Source organism: Mercenaria mercenaria, chromosome 14 (genome assembly GCF_021730395.1).
Source record: "Mercenaria mercenaria strain notata chromosome 14, MADL_Memer_1, whole genome shotgun sequence".
Classification (NCBI taxonomy): domain Eukaryota; kingdom Metazoa; phylum Mollusca; class Bivalvia; order Venerida; family Veneridae; genus Mercenaria; species Mercenaria mercenaria.
The window spans coordinates 64,169,189-64,193,935 of record NC_069374.1 but is presented as its reverse complement, the minus strand read 5'-3'; the positions used below and the strand labels follow the sequence as shown (position 1 = coordinate 64,193,935).

The 24,747-nt window shown below is 36.5% G+C and overlaps 1 protein-coding gene across 1 annotated transcript; it reads right to left on the bottom strand.

Annotated features, from left to right (window-relative positions):
- Window positions 1-3,802: 3,802 nt before the first annotated feature.
- On the bottom strand, window positions 3,803-7,799 carry LOC123527052 (macrophage scavenger receptor types I and II-like). Its single transcript, XM_053522781.1, has 3 exons — window positions 7,663-7,799; window positions 6,278-6,353; window positions 3,803-3,951 (listed from the first exon to the last, which is right to left on the bottom strand). The coding sequence occupies exons 1-3, from the start codon at window positions 7,693-7,695 to the stop codon at window positions 3,803-3,805; spliced, it is 258 nt and encodes an 85-aa protein (XP_053378756.1). The 5' UTR covers window positions 7,696-7,799.
- Window positions 7,800-24,747: the final 16,948 nt, after the last annotated feature.

The window sequence follows — 24,747 nt, the reverse complement described above, 5'->3', positions numbered from 1 at the left end:
TTTTATACAGAATATATAGGGAAAACTATTTAGCATATTGTGACCTTAAATTCTCATGCCGCCATTTTTACATAGCAGGCGATAGGAACATGCCGATTTCGATAGAATGCAAAGTCATACATACTGAAACGCGGTAGGGTAAAAGTAAACACGTTGCTGTTGAGAACACGCACTAGGAATGGAAAAAAGATTAGCACTTTTTATATTTGGACTACTTGTGACACCAGCGGAGGCTTGCATTGGATTTGGTAGTGATCAGCCTGAAACTACTTGATCAAGCATTTTCTTTCTTTAAGGTTACAACACACTAAATTTGTTTGTTTGTTTGTTTTGGGTTTAACGCCGTTCTTCAAACAGTATTTCAGTCATGTAACGGCGGCAGTTAACCTAACCAGTGTTCCTGGATTCTGTACCAGTACAACCCTGTTCTCCGCAAGTAACTGCCAACTTTCCCACATGAATTATTGTATTGCCCGGGGATCGAACTCGCGACACCGCGATCCGTAGACCAACGCTCACCCTACTGAGCTAAGCGGACGGGCGGGCTTAACAACACACTACATAGCTGTTCTTCTTTATTCTATATAAAATTGACATATTTCCGATGGCTGCAACACACATCAGAAACTATTTTAAATGTCTGCAACTTACATTTTCTTGAAGAATATTGTCAGTGCTAAATAATAATCGAAAGAAAAGTGGAGGTCATGTTTGATGCAAGAAGATATTTTCAACTGCAAAATCAGCTAAAAATTAGACCCCTAATTGTAGTGGTGATGTATGATCTAAGTATCACTGACAAATTCTGTCACATTAGTATTTCATTATAAAAATGTTACCCAAGTGTCAAGCATACAGCTGTCCTGTGATTTCAGCAAAAAATAAATTGCAAAGAAAGTAAGGAAAATAGCTCTACAGAGCAAATAAACGGATTTGAATCCGCAATTATGCGACTACCATTTTTTTCGGACCATTTTCCTATTTATTGTCTGTATGCCTATAAAAAAACTTTTGTCTCTCTAAGATTGTTCCAGTTTCATTTGAAATGTGAAAACAACCTTAGTGCACGAAACAATATAAGGCTTTGCTTGATACCAACAGTTTCTAAGGTTTTATTGCATTTTCTGTAACGTAAGACAACACATAAGATTTTCCAAAAAAATAACTGTCACGACATAATTTTTATCAGTTATCTAACTGTGGCTTAGTTTTGCCCTATTTTGTCATTTTCTACTCTGATTTGCATACAAATTACACATTTAAACAGTTAAAAATGTTCAATTTTACCCCTGACTGCTAGAAATTCTTTGGGCTACAAATATGCAGTTTTTAAAAACAAATACACCCAAAACAGTGAAAATGTGATATGTTTGTGTTTTGTCCATATTTACACTAAAACTGCAATAAATTTGTCATTTTCTATCAAATTCTAATCAAAGTAGCCCATTTCAACCCTCAAATGGCACGATTTTCATTTTTGCCGATGTTCCCTTATAAGGTCCCTATAAAGGTTACAACACACTAAATAGCTGTTCTTCTTTATTCTATATAAATTGACATGTTTCCAATGGCTGCAGCCCACAACAGGACCCATTTCAAATGTCTGTAACTTACATTTTCTTGAAGAATATTGTCAGTGCTGAATAAAAATCAAAAGAAGAGAGGGGGTCATGTTTGATGCAAGAGAAATATTTTCAGCCAAACACACAAACTGCAAAATCAGCTAAAAACGAGACCCCAAATTGTAGTGATGGTGTATGATCTAATTATCACTGACAAATTCTGTCACGTTAGTATTTCATTCTGAAAATGCTACCTATGCGACTACCATTATTTTCCCGCCATTTTCCTATTTAGTGTCTGTATGTCTTAACAATCCACTTAATTGATATATTCTAGCATCTCCGATTTTCAGAGACTTATACTCTTCACAAGTACAAAACCTCTACTCTATAGCTGAAAAAAAAGAATTGCATATCTTTTATACAAGAACACACGCGAAAACTATGACATTGCAAAATTATTAACTGTGTCTCTCTAATGTCTGTTTTTCTGTCTGTCTTCTGCCTGTCTTCCATCACTTAAGGGATAATGAAATGTTGTTTTTATATAAGAAACTAATCTGTTTTGAGAAACAATACCGTCTGAAAACGCTTATATAAAATGGCATGCACGTAATTGCCGGGCTGCAGGATAAAGCAACAAAAACCTGGAAGCGCATACTGTCACAATTTAACGGTCTATGTTTTATTCACATTTAGGAGTTCACCTAAACAAAAAAACATCATTATATGACTCTTTCTAACCATATTTTATCAACATCATGGAGCTAGACTTTGGCGTCCTTTATTTTATTTTTTCAAAGGATGCAATGGGACTATATATGATCCATTTGAAGTGTCTGTGGCCTACATTGTTTTGAGAAAAAAACATTTTCGGAGTTTACAAGGTAAGCTTAAGCTAGGTGTGTACATTTCAAACAAAATCAATATTGTTATGCAAAGTTGAAATTTACAAAACCATATTTTTAAAATGTCACTGTATCGGAGAGAAATTTAGCCAAGAAAAAAGATAGGGGATTATGCTTGATTCCTTGTTAGACCGATTTGAAAATATGGATATACGAGACATTTTCACAATGGACTTCTATGGGAAAATAACACCTTTGATGATATTCATGCGTATAGATAAAGTTCCATAAATATGTAAGTTTTAATTAGACTTTTCATAGTTGGAGATTTACCTATTTTCAATGTTATAACCAAATAAAATGTAAAAGGCCGTGTCCTAAACTTTTCACAATTTGCCAACCTTACATTTCTGCTTATTTTATGCTATTATTTTGGATTATATTACATCATAACCTAGCAAGTGTCAAAATTAATCTTAAGAAAAACAGTAGCGACTATTTAATAAGGGATCTGATAGATTACCGGCAACATTTATGTTACCCGTATAACGGCTACCTGAAATTATCCTAGGTTTTCCAGATAATGACAATATACTGTAACATCCGGTTAATCACTAGAACTACCTTAATAGCAATGCAGTTAGGTGCGCACTTGTCGAATATGTATTTTCAAAAATTTCTAGGGTACTTTCAGGCAATTTCGAGATCTTCCTTGTGATAGCTTTAAACCAGATAATACTCGAGTTTAAAGAAAGAAAGTAAACAGATAACGAACAATTTTGAAATTTACATTTATTGCACATATTCAAATCAATCAATAGTTATTAGATTACAAAAGGTTACTCCTGTACAAAACATTTGAAGTATGTTGTTCTTTACATAATAACTTCAATAAAAATATCCAGTTATTCGTAACTAAGGTAATCATGCAAATGAGGCTTGGGAATTTTATTGTAAGAAAGCCACCAGTGGCTTACAGAAGGCAGTTCATTTAAAAAAGCCACCCAGCTGACTTACAGAAGATCAGTTCTTCGTGTAAAAAAAACATTCAGCTGGCTAACAGAAGATCAGCTCTTCATGTAAAAAAGCCATCCAGCTGGCTAACAGAAGATCAGTTCTTCATGTAAAAAAGCCATCCAGCTGGCTAACAGAAGATCAGTTCTTCATGTAAAAAAGCCATCCAGCTGGCTTACAGAAGATCAGTTCTTCATGTAAAAAAAAGCCATCCAGCTGGCTAAGTGAAGGTCGGTGGTTACACCAATGTGACAATACTGTGACGGTGTGACTATATCTGAAAACGTTCGAGTACTCCTGTATTGACAAGAGTTCTCAAACTACTTAAAGTACGTTAAAATCGTTAAAGGTTGCATAAAATATGGAGAAAAATCAATATTACCTTCGATAGCCAAGCATATGACAGATAACTTTAGCGGCTTTTCTATCAAATCCATCGTCACATACAGTACCCCATGTATTGTTATACCGGATCTCAACTCGACCCTCCAGCGCCGAGTTCCCGCCAACCAAACGGATGTCTTTTTCTGAAAGAGGGAGAAAAAATCAAATGCAAGTAATATAACACGTGTAATAACTATTATTTCCGAACAACAAATAAATCAAGTTTTAATAATACAAGATGTATCTGTAAATAAATAAAGAGCTTTATTTTTCTTATGTCCCATAGATAAAATCAGCGTTCAGTTTTAACCGGTACATACATTATCATGGTGTAAGCATATGATTATTAGTCCCCTACTGGTTGAAACCCAGTTTCGGGGACTATAGGAATGCGTTTTTCCGTCATTCCGTCCGTCCGTCCGCAATTTCGTGTCCTGTCCATAACTCTGTCATCCATGAAGGGATTTTAATATTACTTGGCACAAATGTTTCCCATAATGAGACGTCGTGTCATGCGCAAAACCCGGACCCCTAGCTCAAAGGTCAAGGTCACAATTTGAGGTCAAAAGTCAACAGGGCTTTTTTCCTGTCGGGTCCATAACCCTCCCATCCTTGAAGGGATTTTAGTATTACTTGGCACAAATGTTCCCCATGATGAGATGATGTGTCATGCGCAAATCCCGGACCCCTAGCTTAAAGGTCAAGGTCAAAATTGGAGGTCAAAGGTCAACAGGGCTTTGTCTGGAGCATTTCTTCTTCATGCATGGAGGGATTGTGATTAACTTGGCAAAAATGTTCACCAACATAAGACGGATTGTCATGCGCAAGAACTAGGTCCCTAGGTCTAAGGTCAAGGTCATATTTAGAGGTCAAAGCTCAAATTCAAGAATGACTTTGTACGGAGCATTTCTTATTCATGCATGGAAGGATTTTGATGTATCTTGGATCAAATGTTCACCACCATAAGGCACCCTTGTTTTTAGAATTACATCCCTTTGTTTTACTATAAATAGATTTTATTGTAACTTTTTTATTACTGGCGGTCGAGAAAAATCGAGACAACTTTTCTGTGGTACAACATGCATGTTACATCCAATTGTTAGGTGTATTTTGACCTATCTCTACCTGGTAAAGACAACATGCCGTGTGCAAAACCCAGGCCCAAGGTCTAATGTCAAGGTCACACTTAGAGACCAAAGGTCAGACACAAGAATGACTTTGTCTGGAGCATTTCTTCTTCATGCATGGAGGGATTGTGATGTAACTTGGCACAAATGTTCACCAACATAAGTCGGATTGTCATGCGCTAGAACCAGGTCCCCGTCGTTTATATGACTGAAAAATTGTTGACAAAGACGTTAAACCCGAACACACACACAGAACCAGGTCCCTAGGTCTAAGGTCAAGGTCATATTTAGAGGTCAAAGCTCAAATTCAAGAACGGCTTTGTACGGAGCATTTCTTCTTCATGCATGGAAGGATTTTGATGTAACTTGGACCAAATGTTCATCACCATGAGGCACCCTTGTTTTTAGAATTACGTCCCTTTGTTTTACTATAAATAGATTTTATTGTAACTTTTTTATTACTGGCGGTGGAGAAAAATCGAGACCACTTTATAGATTTTATTGTATTTTTTTTATTACTGGCGGTGGAGAAAATCGAGACCACTTTTCTGTGGTAAAACATGCATGTTACATCCACTTTTTAGGTGTATTTTGACCTATCTCTACCTGGTAAAGAGTTTCTTGTGGACTCATATTATATAGATTTTTTTTTTTTTTTTTTAGGATTAATTTCCCTTTGTTGTTACTATAAATAACTTATATGATAACTTTTTTATAATCAGCCAAAACAATTCAATATGAAAACAACTGTGGGTTTTTATATATGCACATTTTAATCCAAGTGTGTTGTTATATTGTATATATAGTACAATTGTTTATACATCATTGACAGATAACAGTTCATTATGTTATACTGCAGTAGAGAAAATTAGGTGCCTTCCAGTAGGGGACTTTGTATTGCATGGCAATACTTTATTCACTTGTTTTTTCTGTAATCAAACACTACTTACTCTATTCAATTTTAGGTGCAGAATTCGAATAACCCCGAACTGATCACGCACGGCAGTCAGTCAATTTATACGCTTCATTCTGTTGTTTCGTGAGACAATATTTTCGTGTTTCGTGACATATTTTCATTACATTATAAGTTGTACATAGTCTGTCACACTGATCTGTCTTAGCGAATACAGAGTTAATATGTAGTATGAACGCGTGGAAATGTCTAATATTGTAGTATGAACGCGTGGAAATGTCTTATATGTAGTATGAACGCGTGGAAATGTCTTATATGTAGTATGAACGCGTGGAAGAGTCTAAAGTTGTACATACAGTGAACGGGTCGTTAAGGCACTAAAAGAATACACAGTACATTACACTTAAGCAAATTTATAATGAAACATACCTGGCTTGCGATTTCCTTCTCGGATTTTTTGGTCTATTGACAACTCACCGAAAACAAAGCAAATCTGTGTAATTGTCTAAAATATAAAACAACAGCAATAGTTTCAAACAAGCTTCTAAAACGCATTTGAGCCGTGCCATGAGAAAACCAACATAGTGGCTTTGCGACCAGCATGGATCCAGACCAGTCTGCGCATCCGCGCAGTCTGGTCAGGATCAATGCTGTTCGCTTTCAAAGCCTACTGGAATTAGAGAAACTGTTAGCGAACAGCATGGATCCTGACCAGACTGCGCGGATGCGCAGGCTGGTCTGGATCCATGCTGGTCGCAAAGCCACTATGTTTGTTTTCTCATGGCACGGCTCATTTGACTTTCATTTCTTTCAGTCATTTTGTTGGCTCTAGTATTAAAATCCATGTCCAAAGATTGGAACCCCCTCAAACAGTGTATGTATAGACTAATGCATGATAAACTTGTACTAAAACATAAATAAAGTAAATAATATGGACAGCAAAAATAAATCAAAAGTATATATAGGGACGCAGTGGGGCAACGCCTTGAAATGCGTAGAAGCAAGAGCACCGCAGTTAGTTTAAACTGGTTAATGGTACCACAAACCTTACTCTTTATCTCCACCATATCTTTAGGTTACAGGACGGTGTTCCGCCAGTTTAGTCCCAATGGAAACACAGATGAATATTTGCTGTGAATTTGTTCAACTCATTATTTCCACATAATACTGAACTATGCTACCCGTAACCCTCTCATACAGCGATATTCTGTATTGCCTAACTTGAATGTGATTACAACTAAAACTTACAGGTAGATCGAAATTATTTCTTGGGCGTGCGACATATTATATATATAGCATGTGCGAAGGACGTGTTAAAATTCTAATACGATGCGCACCTTTTTACCGTCTGGGCACATTTGTTCGAAACTTTTACCGACTGTTAACTTAACCGCGGTTAAATTTTGATTCAATATATTAGTATTTGTAGGAAACAAATGGTATTTTGATTTTTCTGAAAAGACTATTTAGTGTTCATAATTCTTAACTCATACATTTGTTTTTCTAAGTCTTCTAAAATGTTGAAATATATCGACTATTAGCTTACTCACCTGTCAAAGTTTCGAACAACTGGGTACCGTTTGTAGAGCTACGAGATGTTTAATTTGTGCACACTGAACAGTATGTAGAGATAGTATTTGTGTGCATAATTCTCAGGCTTGTTTATATTACAAATATCCGTACTGAATGACTATAATATAGAATATACGACTATATATCTAAGAAAAGGATAAGAGTTTTGGAAAACCACAAATAATTTTAATATTGAAACATTCTTTCTTGTAAAAAAAATCAAAAGAGCAATACATACTTACAATAATTACAATTCCTATCTTAAATCTACGCATCTTTCAAAATGAAAATCTCTCACTTCAAAATGATGTAGTAAAATGTTACTTAATGTTGCATTAATCAACTTGGCGCTTTACATGTAACTCTACTTATCTACTTGTACTCATACTCATTAGCTGCGTTTGCTCAACTAAGGTCAAGTATCTCGTCTAGCAACTTTAGTTGTGCTTGACCTTTACCCTGCTAAATTTCTACAATGGACTGGTCTATCATTCAATTTGGGTAGTACTATTTATTATTTGAAGGGGTGTTTACTGAAAATTTACTGACTGAATAGTGAACAGTGCAGATCAAGATGAATCTGCAGGCTGATCTTGGTCAAAGGCAGAATCACTTGCCGCCAGCAGGCTAAAGGTTAATGATATTATCTACAAAAAAAGGCATTCTTTTTTAAACATTTAGGCTGGTAAAACACGTATCTCTTATCATTATAATGCTATTTTCCCAAAACGACCTAATCCTACAATAGAATACCCGTCGAGGAAAAAGGGGGACTTCTTCTTCTTCTTCTTGTCGTTCGCATCTACACTGTCAGACCAGTAGCCTCAATGAAACTTGTGGTTTGCCGAAGATCCTCAATGCCTCCATACAGTTTCTGGTGGATTGAGGTATCTATCGGCCAAGTCGCAGCTCGCTCCTGGTCGTGCCTTTTACATCTCTGAAGTATGTGCTCCGCAGTCTGATCTTCTTCACCACATGGACAAGTTGGCGATGATGTCAGTCTGTATTTCTTGTACATGTGAGCATTGAGCTTGTTGCGCCCTGAGCGGAGCCTGACCATCATCACTTGTTCAGACCGATCAAGGAGATGAAAAGCATCTTCCTCCATCCTTGTAACTCACAGGTTCTGTTGGTTGTTCTGACTGAGCTCCTAGCTTAGCCAGTTTGTCTGCCTCTTCATTGCCTGCAAGTTCACAATGGGATGGAATCCACTGAAGTGCTACTTTGCAGGTTAGGCTCTGCATTCTCCTGGCTAGCTGAGGAGCTTTATTGTTGATAAGAGCTTCCATGACAGACAGTGCATCTGTGAAAAAGACGACTGAGGAGCTTTCTTCTGCCGAGTCTTCGACCATTGAGACGGCCTTCATGAGTGCTTCAGTCTCTGCCTTGTAGTTGCTGCAGTGTTTTTCTATGGCTGCATGTAGTGTTTCTCTCTTGCCAGTTGGGTATTGAATGAAAACTCCTGCTCCTCCATCTTTGACGGCGCATGTGGCTGATCCGTCTGTATAGACATGAGTCCATAATTCCGGAGGATAGTCTTCATTGATCATAGCAAGTGTGAGGCTCTTCCGAATGCCTTCATCCTCTTGCTTCCCGCGGTCAAGACGAGGAACAGCAAGTCTCACAGTCACTGAGGACATATCATTCGCTAGTGGGTTTATGATGTCTTCACTACCTAGGGGAGTCGTTGGTATGCTCAGCTCAGTTTTGAACTCTCGGTTGAGTTTCTTTGCCTCATGTACGAAGTTGCTACGTTTGAGCCGATTCTTTGTGTAGCCATCTAGCTTGGCTTTCATGGGATGGTCTTGAAAAGACCTGAACTTCCCTGCTTGAAGCAGAACCTTTGCATGTCTTCTGTCTTGTAATGGCTGTGTGCCTGTTAGCTTCTCCATGAAGGAGATTGGTGTAGACTTTGTAGCACCTGTCATGATCCGCAATGCTTGGTTCTGAACTTTGTCTAAAGCCTGTTGGTTAGTTTTGGCAGTAGTGGACCAGGCAGTTGAGCTATACTCTAAATGGGGTCTCACTGTTCCCTGATATACTGTCTTGAGTATTTGATCATTTGCTCCCCACGTTGTTCCAGCAAGTTTGCGCATCATGGCAAGCTTTCTACGGGACTTCCTTCTGCTTGACTAATGTGGGTTTCCAGGTTAGCCGTTTGTCAAAGGTCACTCCAAGGTATTTTGCCTCGTCTGCTTCAGTCAGCGAAGTATTTCCCATCTTGTTTTTAAACCCGCCCTCTGCTTTGACGACTGGGAGAATAGTGTGGTGGACGATTTCTCTGTATTGATCGATCCCACACCAATCTTCACCCCAAGCTGAAAGCTTGTTGATGGCTTCTTGCATCCTGTATGTGGCTGTAGTGGCATGTTCTTCCTTACAACCATAACACCAGATCGTCAGCGTAGAGAGCAGCCTTAACTCCTTTCGGTAGTTCAGACACCAGATCATTGATGAAAAGCAAGAAGAGTGTAGGGGATAAGACTCCGCCTTGTGGGACACCATGACGCAACAGGAACTTCCTACTGCTGGCATTTCTAAACTGACTCTTGCTCTCCTGTTGTGGAGGTATGATTTAATCCACCTCAGCATGTGACCTCCTACTCCAGTCATCATCAGCTTGACGAGGAGTCCATCAGTCCAGACTTTGTCAAACGCCCTCTGCAGATCAATCCATGCTGTAAGCACGACTTTCTGCTCTTGGAAGGCGTCCTCTATCTCTTGCGATAGATAAGTGGTCTTGTCCTCAGTGGAGCGGAATTGTCTGAAGCCAGATTGTTGCGTTGCAAATAGGTTGTTAGTCTCCATGTACCACTTCAGGCGTGCATTCACAATCCTCTCCATGGTCTTTCCAACACAGCTGGTTAGGCTGATTGGGCGGTAGCTTGCAGCCTTCTTTGGATCCTTCCCTTTCCTGTGGATGGGGATCATGACTGCCTCTTTCCATATTTGTGGAAGCAGTACTTGTGTCCAGCTGTAGTTGTAAATTTCCAGGAGTTTGCAAATTGCTTCAGTGCCTAGATGGGTCAGCATTTCATTTGTGACTCCATCTGGACCAGGAGACGTCTTTGTCTTCAACTGCCTAAGAGCTGTCTGTAGCTCATGCAGTTTAAGACCCTGCTTCATGCATTCTGGTGTCACTTGGCTTGTCTGCCTTTCCCTTTTATCTCTTCGGGCTTCCCTTTGCCGTTCCCTGTTGATGGGGATGTTGGAAACATCTTTGTAGTTAGAGGCAAAAGTGTTTGCCGCTTGTTTACCCGTCAACAGTTCACCATTCTCTTCCAAAGTTACTGAGCCTCTTCCTGTTTCTTCGTCGTTCAGCTGTCTCGTCAATCTCCACAGCTTTTGGCAATCTCGCTCTAGGTTGAGCGAGGCTGTTTTGTTTCTCCAGCTCTTCCCTCTGTGTTTTCTGCTTCTCCAACTCATCACTCCAGTATGGCTTATAGTCCTTTCTTGCTCCCCTTGGAATGGCGCTGTAAGCTTAAGTATACTGGCGTTGAAGTCTTTGACAACCCGGTTGATGTCTCTACCTTCCACTCTGATGTCTTTACAGAGCTCATCATTCAGACTTTGGTAAAAGGTCCACCTGGCCTTCTTGTAGTTCCATCTGGGGATGTTAGGTGAAGTGAGGCTATACGGTCCATAGTAAGTTGGACTGGGCGATGGTCGCTACCTCCTAGTTGTTCATTGACTTCCCGCTTGACATGTCCATGTATGTCATCAGTACGTAAAGCAAGATCAGGGGTTGATGTTGTTCGCCAGCTTCTGGTGTAAAACGTTGGGGGATCATCCGGCTTGTTGATGAGGTTTAGCTTGTTATCATCTTGCCAGGTCTCCACTTCCTCTCCACGTTTATCCAGGTGGTCATATCCCCAGCTTGTGAGTGGCGTGTTAAAGTCTCCTACAATGATGAACCTGGTTCATCAGTTTTAACTTTGTCAAGGGACAGAGCTTTGTCACTTGGGGGAGTATATGTTCACAAGTTTCAAACCGAAATCGTTCTTTCTGAGGCTCAGAACTTGGAACTCGGAGTCATTCATATGCGTGTTGGTCTGGACAGCGCTGATGTTGTTCCTGACCAATGTCATGATGCCTCCTTTTCGTCTGCCAATTCTGTCACAGCGGAAACATTGGTATCCTCTGACTTTGAAGGATTTCTCTGGCTGTAGGTGAGTTTCCTGAATGCAACAGACATTGATGTCTTTCTCATGGAGGATATGCTCAAGTTCAGCTTTCTTGTTGAAGACACCCTCCGCATTCCAATGCATCAGCCTGAAAGGTTGATGCGGATTGGTTCTTCTCCTTGGTATGTTCCTCCTTCTTCTCTTTGCATGTTGTGGATTGAAGGAGGGACCCCCATTAACTGTGGGTGGACTCTGTCGAGGCTCAGAGCCCGGCACTGAATCCCCCTGGAGGGACCTCAGAGATTCAGCACCACGTTGTTGAATACCGGATGGCTGTGTAGACACAGCGATATTGCATGGTGCTGTGGTTCGTTAAGAGAGTGCCAATGGCCCAGCACCTCTGTCTTCAACTCTCTAGGATTCTTTCGGGGTTACCCAGTTCTGCCTGAGGCCGCAAGGTGCTCAGCTACCGTGTGGCGCCAACTCGGAGGCACTGCAAAAGGGCTTGTCTGCAGAGAGGCTATGTACTGGCAGGGAAGACTTACGCACTCGGCTCCTTTTTCACCAGAAGGCTAGCCAGCGGTGGAGGCTGAAAGCGGAAGGTGACAAGCACACAACACACAGCACACCACACTTGACGCATCAGCAGACCAATTGCCACACAAAAGGGGGACTTAAAAATTCATATTTATTGATATATTAAAATGTCATCAGGTGTTGTAAGATACATGTAGATTCTACATGAATAATATCATGTATGAAACAAGAGCATCATCAAAACAAATCTACCTCGACTACATACATGTAGATGAAAGCAAAGCAGAACAAAAACAAAAAGTCATCATTTGGAAGTTCTCATCCAGGGTGAAAATAAATGCGAAACACACGCAACCTGTAAGGTATTATGCAGTTACTAATTATCCGACTCCAACATGAATTTGCTCTGAAAGTGTGCATCTTAAAACTGGAATTGATGTTATGGAAAAGTAATATTTTAAAGGTAAGTTGCCTTTATTTATTATTTCATTCACTGCAACAAGTTACAGCGATAAAGTTACAATAGAAATATTTTCAAAATATTTCTTTCCTGGATTATTAAATGTAAATACCATTTTGAATAAAAAAAGTATGATGAAATGTAAAATTTATATGCATTTTTCTTTGTTTGCATGGCAACATTATCCAATGGAAAGGCATATATTGATCAAGCACAGAAATCAAAGAAGGACGGACATGTTAGAGGAAATGATGTAACCCTATAACCCTACAACCTCCCCCCCCCCCCCCCCCCCCTCCCCCTCCGAGATGCACAACTGATGATGTAAAGCCACATATCCACTCATTTCCCATCTAAAGATGCGTAGATTTAAGATAGGAATTGTAATTATTTTAAGCGACATTACCTTAGGAAAGAAAACAACCGAGAGCTCCTTGGTCCAGAGCCTACTTTGACAAAAATGTGTCAATGAAATGAAGAAAGTGTAAAAAAGAAGGTACAAAACCTGTCAAAGTTGAAAAGTACAGGAACATTTTCATTTTCACTCCATCCGGGAAGGATCCGTGTAGCACATGCAATGTATACTACAATGCAGTTGAAGGGTGACAGCTGAACGGAAAGAGTACTTTGTCAAAAATCAGGAAAGAAAACAGAGAGCAAGAGATGAAAAAAAAGCAGATAAACAGATGGCTTTGATGCAGTCAAAAGTTCACGTTGCCTGTTTTGAACTCAAATCTGTGTTGTATATCCCATGTTCTTTAGTACGCTTGAATTATAGCATAAGGAACTTATGTTGCTGCAATCTTACATTATACAACTTAGGAAATTGGCAAGGGAATGTTTTCATTAGTCGGAAGTGGCTGCTAAGAGAGGTACTTCAGATTAAACGTTGGATGCCCTTAAGCTTGATCTCTAGACACTTTCTGCAAGGTAAGACAATGTCATTTTATATTTTGATACTCGTTGGGGATAGAATAGGAAGATAATTGCAAACTATTAGTTTACTGTATTGTGTAAATACTATACAAAATGTGAAAAACATCGACCATACGTTTTAAGAGTCAAGCCACACGCACATAGTAGAATCAATGCACACTACCACTGAGTATGCAAAGAAAAGAACGAAGATATTTGTCCCATCTCGGTGATACAAAATAAAACAGTGTCGAGGAGGAAGACCCCTTATTTAGTTGTACCGTTAAAACACATCGATATTTAGACTTCAAGAAATTTCACTATGAAAGTGTCGAAGAAAACAGAAACAGGAGCAAAAATATTATTGTCAAATATGAAATGGCTAAGATACCGTTAAAACGACCCGTACAAAACTTTGGGGATCTAGGAGGTAATTCAAAGGACCAGTTGCAAAGGAGATATCAACCCAAAATACCTATTTCTGCTGCAAAAAAAGAAAGACCTAATGCAGCTTTGTAATAACGGCATTATTTAAAAGGAGTTCCATAGGTTTTATGATGCATTATCTCTGTTAAAACACGCTTACGCTAGAATGACGTCACGTTAACGTACGGTGACGTCAAAGTTTTTGTTGCGACCAAGAAAGAGCGCTACTATATTTTATCTTCTGTTTTAGATTAAAGGCATATTAAAATCGAAATAATTTATAGCAAAACCGTGTTTTAACACTATTAATACACTCGGGTCGTAATACGTCGTGAAATTATTACGCCCGACGTATAACCGCCCATCGTGCATAAATAGTGTTAAAACACTCTTTTGCTATAGGGAATTCCTATAGTTTTTTATGCGCATCTTTCTGCGCAGCCGGCACTTTCTATAGAAAACTGAAGTGAAGTCAACATTTGCTGAAACATGTGACAGACAATATATAAATATCATATGGCAGCGTGTGCGACATTGATATTGTCAACCCGAGGGCAGAATGTCACCCGAGGCGAAAGCCGAGTGGTGACATTCTGTTTTGAGGGTTGAAAATATCAATGTCACACACACTGCCATATGACATTTATTTTATTATACCGAAAAATTTAGTACATAAAAATGTTTAAAAATGTTTTTAATTCATTTAAAACAGTTTCATCTTTAGCGCGGAAATCGACTGTGTACACATTGAATAGTGACGTCACTCCTATATGTGTACAGGGGAGATAACAATTGGCTAAAAAATTGAAGCAGTTAATTGCCCTTATATGACATTCAAAATATCAGCGCGGTCACATGACCTGAGAGTCACTTTTGCTTGATCACGTGTCAAAAAGGTTGAAAATGGTTTTGATAGTCAAAATATCTCTTTCTCGGGTAATGGGATTTTATCATTGTAGACAAAAGAAAGGTATAATAATCTTAAATATGAGGAATCTTGAATGAAATAACATTTTTGATAAGTTTTATCAGTAATCAAATGTTGATACTGGTTTATGTTGTATTGACAAGTATCGTACCTCACAGGTATCTTGCCATTTTTGTGGTTGTGTTTTCACATCGCATTTTAGTACAAAGACAGTGTTGTTCATATAATGTAAGACACTTGACTTAGTACTGATAAGACAATATCACCTTTCAGATTATTTAGTATTCAATTATAGGAAGAATTAAGAATTTCATTTTTTTAAATTCTAGCAGATATACATGTAATCAATTTGGTCAGGTTCGCGCCATTTTTCGTCCGAAAAGGTGTTGTATTCAAGCGGTCTTAACATAAAATTTAGTCTGGTGACCCATACATTTTTAGCCATTTTTATGCTCTCAATACAATTATTCATACACAAGAAAAACAAGAAAAAATTCTATGAAACAGTTTTTTCAAAATTAAAAAAAAAATTCTTCACTATGGGTATATTTCATTGAAAAAAGTTCACAAAAGTGAATAGGGAACAAGATTTTTTTCATTTGTACCCATTATTGTAAGGATATAGTATCACAAATATGACTATGATATCAAATAAGTATATAATAAAATCTGTAAAAGAATAAACCTTATTTTGCTGTCTTAATGAATATTTTGGTTGGTATTTATAAAAAAGCAGAAAATTACGAAAATGTTGAAAAATCGCTGGCAGATTCAGCAACAGCGCGTGTGTTCAAAACAATATATTTACAAAAACAAGCCTGGGGACCCATTATTTTTATTTGTCCATTGTTTTCACCACAAATTTTCTTAATATCATATATGTGATATTGAAAAAATTCTATGAAAGTCAAAAAACTATAGGGATTCTCTTTCATTACCATGTAACAATGCGAAACAAGATCGTCTTCCAGAGCTTGACCGAATGGAAGACTCGTGCGATGATTCAAATATTGATGGAATTCTATTGATAGCTTCTGGCTGAAATGGCTATTGACTGCATTCTAGGAGGCTTTTATGATACAAATGAAATTGAATATGTTTGTCATAACCGAGACATTCGTGTTTATTCTGTACAGTTTTTTACTCAAAATAATCAAGCTTTTTAACAAAGTTCCATTATTCAAATAATCAGTAAGATGATGAAAGAATGTACATAAGTTTGTTTTTTCGGGCAGTGAAAGCTATACAACACCTGGTATTTATAGGAGACTTTGATGAAACACGTATAGGGTACTGTTCTCATTATGTCGCTCTGGCCAGATTGCTCTGTGAAGTGCGAGATCACAATGGCGAAAGGATAAATAACAAAGCACTCACAATTTTGTTTTGCCTCCATCGTAATCTTGTGTTTCGCGTTCAGCTAAAGCAAACGTTAAATGAAGCGCGATATCGCAACAGCGACACGTGAAGCGCGTGACCTTGATATCACGATAACGAAATTGTGAAATGATCTCATGCTTCGCTATCGTGGTCTCGCGCTTGCTTCGCTATTCGTTATTTCGCGCTTAGTATGTGGCTTATATAAGATAGGAGGTGATGGTCCTAACGGAACACTGTATAAATCATGACTTTATTCAGCTTTGGACCTTGATATCCCCTCTTTATTTTCAGTAAAGTTTAAGATATTAGCAACACTAACAAGTGTTGCATTTGAGTGTGTAATGAGTACGCATTAGTACAGATGTAAGAAAACACACTGATAATGGCAATGCAATGCAGACATCAACACACATAATCTTTAGATATTTCTCTCGATCAGTATGTCTGTGATCGTTGGGAATAACTTTTAAAACGAGATTCTATATCAAAATATTTATTTAATTAAAATATGTGTTTATACCGATTTTTTTAATTGTATCTGTAAAAATGCATTAAAAGTAGATAGGTTTTAATATGTAAAAGTTGATTAAAGGCAGGTGTTTGTTTAGCTATTTGTAAGGTGACTTTAAGCGAAAGGACAATTTATAAGTAAATAGGTCAGATGGTGATTCTAATATTTATTAGCATTGTTGCATTATGAGAAGTTAACATTGGTGTAGAAACAGAGTTGTTTTAGAGAATGATTTGTAATAAATGAAAAGATTGCAACGGGTAATTTGAAAAATATCACATGCGCAGAAAACCAGTTAGCGTGTTTTTGCGCAGGAGATATCAAATTAATGGGGAGTATGATAACGGGTGATTTCAAAAGTAAATACCACAAGCACTGAAAACTGAAATGGCGCTTTTGTGGGGAGTAGGCCTACGATTATACCTTTAGCCTGCTGCCGGCAAGTGATTCTGCCTCTGCGAGGTCAGCCTACATATCCTTCGAATAATAAATGGTGCTGTACAAATTGAATGATTTGACCAGTCCACTTTAGAAAGGATAATATTCAACTAAAACCATTGGGTAGTTTACATTGATTATTTACGTGAGGCATATTAGTATGCTATATTTTTATACAAAATAAACAATCCAAGAGCTACCACACAGTCAGACCTATGTAAAAAAAGAAGCACTCAACTTATGCCAGTAACTGACCTATAACAAAAACTTTCCAGAGAGTTCTTAACTATAGTGGCATATTTCTTCAACGAGATAGCTAGGTAGCTGTCACCATAATGTTGTAAACTTTCCAGGAAATATGCGCATTTTCCACAAAACATTTCAGCAATGAATAATATTTTTTTAGATATTTTATTTATTTTCTGAAAATGTTTCAGCGCAAAATATCGCGTTGATGCTTGAAGCTGCCACGAAATTAACAATTTTTTTTGCCATTTGGTTAGTAAGTAAAGTATAAATATATCTTCAGTGAGCATGAATAGTTTTTATTTATTTTTTATCATTATTTTTTTTTTTTTTTTTTTTTTTTTTTTTTTTTTGCCCTTTGAATATTATTATGATAACTTCATATCAAAGATTAATAAGATTAAATCACAATGTATAGATCTATCTTGAATCTTTAGTCAGCATGAACAGTTTTGCAATATTTCAAAGATATGTGAACTTCTTACGCTGTGTTTAGTCTAAATATTACAAATTTTAAAGCGACATTTTAACATCTTTATGCCGTTAACTCATACAATGACTCAATTTAAATAAAAAGTGTATGTGTCAGTACAAATAGATGTAGCAAAACCCTCAGGGCTTTAAACAAAAATAAACATAGAAACCTAAGATAAGCATTTATGTGCATATAATTATATTCAGTCCTATGCACTGTTCCTGAATATATCCCTTTTCCAGCATTAAATCAGGATTTCAGGGTACTGAGAAGATTATGATAAATCTAATTAATAAGGGCCATCCGTTAATTGGTACCACATGGTCCACACAGTAGATTATAGATGCTGACACATCTCATTTCATATCTATATAACATACAGCCATGCAGTTTTGATACTGGAGAAATAGTTGGACATGTTAGAAAATTATTTACATTATATAAGAAGTACAAAGAGTTTAAGTAATAAATAATAAAGAAAAAATATAATATCGATTAATATTTTTGCAACCTGTATATTAAAAATAGAATTTTTAAAATGTGAAAAGATGTCCTAAGAGTTTATAATTTGTTCTAGTAACCAGTTATGATTTATGTAAAAGAAATAACCCTAAACCCTGGAGGGCATGGTAGCATGCGGCATTTCCACTACCGTCCATGAACAAGCTCAATTAAACCGAACCTACAACATTTGTCATTCTTTGACATGTTGAGAGACCTGTGGAGTGGCCACTTTTTCTATTTCTTTTTATGATCTAATAATAATGAGTTATCTTGTAGAAAGTAATGAAACCTGGTAACTTTAATCATGTTTTGCATTATTTTGCAATAATTATGAAATTAAAAATAATGTGTGGAAGTCAAGAGTTTGAATGTTTGTGTTTCTTTTAAAGATACTATAGAGAGGTTGGGAATTATTTAAGAATTATTTTTTTTCGTAGTTTATGCGAAATGAATGGAAGAGTATGATCGGCAAATCTATTATATAAAAGGCATATCAGAATCAAAATTATGTATAACAGAATGGTGTTACATTTAATATTAGTACATTCTTGGCCCGCAATTATTCATATGACCTCTACGCACTCCTAATTTTTCACAGGACGTGTAAACCCTTGCCTTGCTCTGATATCATTAAAATATATAACAGAACCGTGTTTTAATATATTTAAGCACTGAATCTGTTATATGCGACATAGAATAGTTTACTTGGGTTTTCAGGGCTTTTTCCACCTTTCTCACGGGGCCAAATGCAAAATATGCTCCATTTTCCCCCAATTTGAAGCAAATATTCCCAATCCATAGGAAAACATCCCAACTGCTAATGAAATCACACAAAATATTGGATAAACCAACTTGTTTCTATTTTTGATAACATGACTGTCTGCACCTTGGCAAAAGTTAAATACATGATTCTGACTGAAAATTATATATTTTTGTAGTAAAAACCCCTCAAAACACTTTAAATACATTAACATTTGTTCATATATAATACTGAATAAGTGTTGACAGATTGGATCTACACCATTATAATCAATTGTCACATACTTTCGCAACCCGATTTTTTCACTCGAACACAAACACATACACACACTCTACTTTTTAGAAAATGCAGTTGTTATTGTGATGAAAACTTACTGACTGTAAACAAAGGTTTAAGAGTAAGGTTTGTATAGAATCAACAACTTAGAAAAAAACTGCCGAAAAATGAATTCTCTAAATTTCATTAGGGAATACTTGTGTGATGTGTAATTCATTTGAATGTCTATCATAAAACTTGAAAATAAAGTTTTACAGTAATATAATTAAATGTTAATAACTCACAATTTACTTGATTTGTCGATACTTTTTCCCCAATTTTGACAATTTACCGCGTAGAATATTCTCAATTTGACCAGGGGCCTTTTTCCCAAAAACCCTAGAAAAAGCCACGGCTATGCCCTTGCGATTTATTTCACCGTCGTATAACCTTTTCGTTTAAATATTTTAAAGCATGGTTCTGCTAAATATCATTTCTGAAATAGCACTTATTTATACATTTGATATTAAAATGAAAGTGTTAAAGATTAGGCAGTTTCTTATTTCATAAAAAATGTTTGTCTTGTACATTCTGAGGTAGGGGAAAAGCAAATGTGAAATAGATATACCTTGTTCTTTTACTTTGTGGCTCAAATAACTTGTACAATATGAATTATATACAGAATATATCTTTGTTTCATTGTAAGGTTGAAATAAATAAAGTGTATGTTCTGTTCTGTTCTGTTCAAACAGATGCAATATTTTAAAACTATAACATGTGAATGCTATTTCGATCATACACGTAAAACAAAATTTCATTAATTTTCATGTTTTAACTACACATGCTAGCCTATATTTTTTGCTTCTTAGCGGTAAAAGCTATAATGATATTTTGGCTGTAAAAATACCTGATATATTCACCGCAAGAACTGAAAACATATAGATTAACATAAATGTGGCAGTTAATTAAGCAGTATCAGAACTTTCCACAGTCTACCCAGTAGGAGACCATTGATCTGCAAGTGTTTTATTGCCTGTTAATTATTAGTCTCTATTATCAGTTATTATTCACATTAGTTACACTTGCTATTTTGAAGCAAGACAGTGTACCTTGTGCAAAGGTGTACTAGTACTAAAGTCTATATATAATGGTGAAAAAGTAAAAGGTTCTTTTCTCGTCCCTGCCATCAAGCTCTACTGCCAACGGATAGAGAAAAAAAGCATATATGATGTTTGATCTACCAAATGTGTAACAAAGCTTTTCCGTGAATTACGGTTTTATTTTTCAAAGTCTAGATATAATTTATACATCACTCTAGAGCTCTCAAAGAGATGCTAGTAGGAAGTATTTGAATTCCCTAAAATGTTTACAATTTTATGAGTACTAAGGCATCTAGAACGTTTCATAATAATATGTAGAGAAATAAAAAATAAATGGTAAGGGTAGATTCCACGCAAGCACAGAGCATCCCAAACAAAGCCATAGAGCCATGCAGGCCCGCAACAAATATAGCAGACGGGTTGCTTCAATTGTATGCAAAATACAAACGCGGGTAAGGGGTAGATAAAGGGTATGGGTATTAGGGAAAGTCACATTTGAAACATTTTGATGTCAGAAAAAACGGCTGAAAGACATAAATCAAAATCCTTTTCGACGTTAGATTTGAAATCAATCAAGATGCATTAGATATTATTACATGTGTCTATAACATAAAATGAATGGTATTGCCATATGTTTATAAAGAAATCAAGGAACATCCTTGTTACGAAAATTGCGAAACAAATAGTGGTATAAAAGCTTAAATGTTAAATGAGACAACATTTCAGTGCATATACTTCGTAAGTACATTTGTTTTGATTATCCTCGCCCACTACAGATGCAGGGTGATAATTTGGTTACTGCGAGGGTCGGTCCAAGGAAAGATAATCCAAGTAAGTGGTGTAATACGAAGTTTTTAAACCTTTATCGAACCTTGTAGAATTGCGGGTATTTAACCAACCGTTTCCTCTCTACGTTTTCTTTTTATTTAACAATGTAAGCAACTCCAAAGTTACTCGCCCCGTTCTTTTTTCTGATGAAATTCGGGTAAGTTTTACGCCACTCGTGAATATGTCACTCGGAGAAATATGTTTCGATCGGTTACACCGAAATAATGTATTTAATGTTAAGACAATTTACAATTCAATATATATTTTTAAATAGAAATTTTATTTGAAGTCTATGCATAAGTAAGTATTTTACAGAGAACGTAAGCTACTGACATAGCATATGTAGAAATAATTTTCGAAATATGACGAAGTAATTTTAACAAGCTTTTGAAAATATCTATTTGTCATAAAAAAAATCTTTTTAAGTATATAACTTACAATGATGCGCCCCCTGGGGGGTTCCTAAATGTCACAGTGACACACGCGGGTAAAATTCTTTCACGTGGTGTCTTACTTAGTAATTAAATACCTATGCGATAAGTTGATTAATTATGTTTGATGTAATTTGTTAAAAATGTGAACAGTTCAATGTCTAGCCTATATAAGAAATGTCTAAATGAATATGATATATCATTTAATTAATTAGTTTCGTGGTGTGCAGTCAAGTACTTTACTTTTTAGGACTTTTACGCCAGTCTTGGCTATTAACTGAAGTCGTCTCAAAATAAAAAAAGTTTATATATTTCTAAATGGACATACCGGTGTTAATAAGTAAGTGTAACTTTTGTTTCTTACTTCAGTGTTTTTGATTCTTATATTCTATATGGCGATCTTTTAGTTTTCATTTTTTTTTTCAATTTAATAAATTGACAATAGTTCACATCGTAACATTTTATCAGTTTTAAATATATAAAAACTTATCTTTCATTTTATCAAACAACAAATAAACGACACGAATCAAGATATACGTCTAGTTCGAATCCGAGACATCATCACCTAATCCCCTGGCGGCGATTAGATTTTTTATATAAATTAAAAGGGACAAAAATATAATTTAGCATATCATCCTTTTTTAAATTTCATTTCGGGAAATGTTTTAATCCATATCCATTTATAATAATTATCAGATTCTCTCTATATATTTACCTTTCTAAAAAGCATATTATGCTCAAATTTTATATTTAGAAGTATCAGAATATATGTAAACACAAAAAATGGTGTGCGTAAAGTACTGTGTTAGGTTTATTAAAATACATCACACTTATGATTGCCTAAATAGACGCATGTAAATCACCTTTTTTGACTGTTGATAAATATAAAATAGGTTGCTTTTATACATGTAGTATATATTCATTTAGCGAAATAAGATAGATTTGATGAGGATATTCTAGATTTAGGTATATATCTAGTATTCTAACACGACCAGCAAATAACCTACACACATGTAGAGCAAAATCTATCTCGGGTTAGGCCTATTCTGCGATATACCACTCGCATGCAATGACGTCATCCGATCTAGGTGTGTAGCGCGGTCGTAAAAAGTAGTTACCACTTTTTTCTAACACTGTTGATACTAGTATGTCGTGTTAGAATCGAAATAATAAGTTCCCAAGTGTGATTTATCATAGAATAACCCGGGTTTTTCGTTCTTATGCGAAACAATATATCACTCAGGCCTACGGCCTTCGTGATATATTCTTACGCACAGAACTCAAAACTCGGGTTATTCTACGATAAACCACGTTTGGGAACTTATTATTTCTTAAATCAAATATTTCAGGGAAAGATAAGCAGGGTGTACCCTAAAAGAAAAATTTGAAATGCGATATAACTTATTACACATGACGCTTAGGCACCATATTTAACAATTTGGCTGGACTAAAAGACCATTGTACCATTTCATGCTCAAAATTAGCCGTACATTTTTTATTTGCTTGGTGTTTATAATTACGGTGGATTTTACTTTTACTGTGTGTGATATTTTCAGGTCTGGTCTGTATTGGTGCTTCGCTGTGCACTGCACAGCGACAGATGCCGCAGATGATTCCTAACCAGAACGCGGGAGCTGGAATTCCGCCAGGAGTCCGGATTCCTCCAAACCAAGTTTCGGGACCCCGTCCAGGTATTCGAACCCCTAGTCAGGGTTCGGGTTTACCAACAGGAGTACGTGGAACAAACCAGCTCCCTATGATACCAGCAAATAACAGAAATCTGAATCAGGGTCCAGGGCTGCCTTCTGGTTCCCGACCAGCGCAGAGACCAGGTTCAGACCCGTCGAGGACTAACTCAATAGGACAATGCACGTCTGCCGGAATGAACGCTGTCCAAAAATGCTTCCAGGTATGTTTTAGACAGAAATACAAATAAAGTTACATGTTACCTGTACGCATGCGTAAACAAAAATTAGTTTGCCGCATAAATAGGCAAAACGACGTGTCGCTTTATCAATAATGATATTTTCTAATAAATAACTTCTCGTCGTTTTCACAGATGATATAAAAGATATTATTTTTTATTATTTCACTTTTCAATTTTTACATTTTAACATGTATTTTGATATTCGGGATCACGTGTTTAATTTCAGGAAAACGGCGGGATAAGAATGCAAAACGTCTATGCACTTATATCCGGAAGTTCATTGACGTCCGGTTCTAGAAGTCGGGCACAAATAACATCAGGAATATGCCGGTAAGTAACGAGTTTTTACGTTGACTAGATGTTTTTATAATGTTTCGCATAAAAACCTTCTTATTACGTTGATATAACGTACTTTGAATTTCAGAGGTTCTGACTTCTCTTAAAGAAAGATACATTTTTTTTTTCAATGCGCACTTCGCCAAAGATATTTTAAGTTAGAATTTTAGTGAAAAGATAGCATGCAACTTACTTAAATTGTTATAGTTTTTGAAAATTTCATAAAAATCCACAGGATCATGTAAAAATGACAAAGTCTGAGAATAAAGGGCGAAAAATACTGTATGGAACTTCTGTGTTATCTCATTAACAGTAATTTTATAAAATAATGTAGCATTACCAAGAAAAAATTATATATCAGTCCGATATCGGACCGATGTGATTTTAATATAGGTCCAGTATCTGTTTTGCAAAGTTGACCGTCAAACTGATTCGATATTGCTTCCGATGGATACCGGTTAGCTGTTGGTGTCGGACATTGGCTAAATGTCGGACCAGTACTTAAAACAAATATCGAGTTGCCGATATTGGTCCAATATACCAATGTTTACTGGGATTAATATAAAATATCTTGTATTTCCTTGTAGAAACCAAGGCAGCATTATATCGTGTACCTATGACGGGATCATCAGCCTCAGAACCTCCCCTCGCTGTTCAAATACACAGGAGTACTCTCAGTTAGAACACGAAACTGTTTCCATGGTGTCCGAAATTCAAAAGCTGTGTGGTAAAGGTATGGATATTAT